This window comes from Antrostomus carolinensis, unplaced genomic scaffold, assembly GCF_000700745.2.
Source record: "Antrostomus carolinensis isolate BGI_N321 unplaced genomic scaffold, ASM70074v2 scaffold46219, whole genome shotgun sequence".
NCBI classification, from domain to species: domain Eukaryota; kingdom Metazoa; phylum Chordata; class Aves; order Caprimulgiformes; family Caprimulgidae; genus Antrostomus; species Antrostomus carolinensis.
The window spans coordinates 1,438-2,045 of record NW_010340131.1 but is presented as its reverse complement, the minus strand read 5'-3'; the positions used below and the strand labels follow the sequence as shown (position 1 = coordinate 2,045).

Sequence of the window (608 nt, the reverse complement as noted above, 5' to 3'; positions counted from 1 at the left end):
GAGGGGAAGCCGCAGTCATTAACCCTTGTGCAGGCCACTTCCCTCCCCTCAGACAGATGCTGATCTGGCCCTTCCCCACCCCTCTTAGTCTCGGGAACAGCTTTTCCTCACCAGGGCCTGTTGATAAGGCGTCTGCTGCCCGTGCAGCCATGTAAGCGGGTCTGTGGGGCCCTGTGCGTGGGGCCAGCGACTGCAGTGAAGGGAGGGGGGTGGCTCAGGGGCTGTAGGACAGTTCACCTCTCCTGGGGTGGTCTCTCGATGACACATTGCTTGTGCCCTCCCGTTCAGACTGCAAAATCAAACCTGGAGAAGGCTGTTTCAGAGATGGCTGCAGCATCTGATGAAGCAGCTAAAGCAGAAGCTCAGATTAAAGTAGAAGCTAATGAAGCCCTTGTAAAAGCCCTGGAGTAATTAAGGTGAGTGTCACCTACGTCCTGGCTGGGATTTCCAGACCTGGAGATGAGTCCCTGCTCCGTGCTGCCTGCAGGGAGCTTCCTCACAGCAGCCAGGCCTGCTGGGCTGCCCAGGGGAAGACAGGGCTTTGTGCCTGGGTTGCAGGGAGTGGTGTCCCTTTCCGTGGGTGGGCTCTGGGTGGGCTTGTTGGGGAG

The 608-nt window shown here is 58.6% G+C and overlaps 1 protein-coding gene across 1 annotated transcript in view; it reads left to right on the top strand.

The window, feature by feature from the left end:
- ATP5F1D (ATP synthase F1 subunit delta) overlaps positions 1-608 on the top strand; it is a gene marked incomplete at its 5' end in the record, with an annotated part of 2,378 nt that overhangs the window by 1,017 nt on the left and 753 nt on the right. Inside the window, one exon of the mRNA XM_010176068.1 lies at positions 289-416. Within this exon, the coding sequence (XP_010174370.1) occupies positions 289-411 (123 nt within the window). The remainder of the gene's footprint in view (positions 1-288; positions 417-608) is intronic.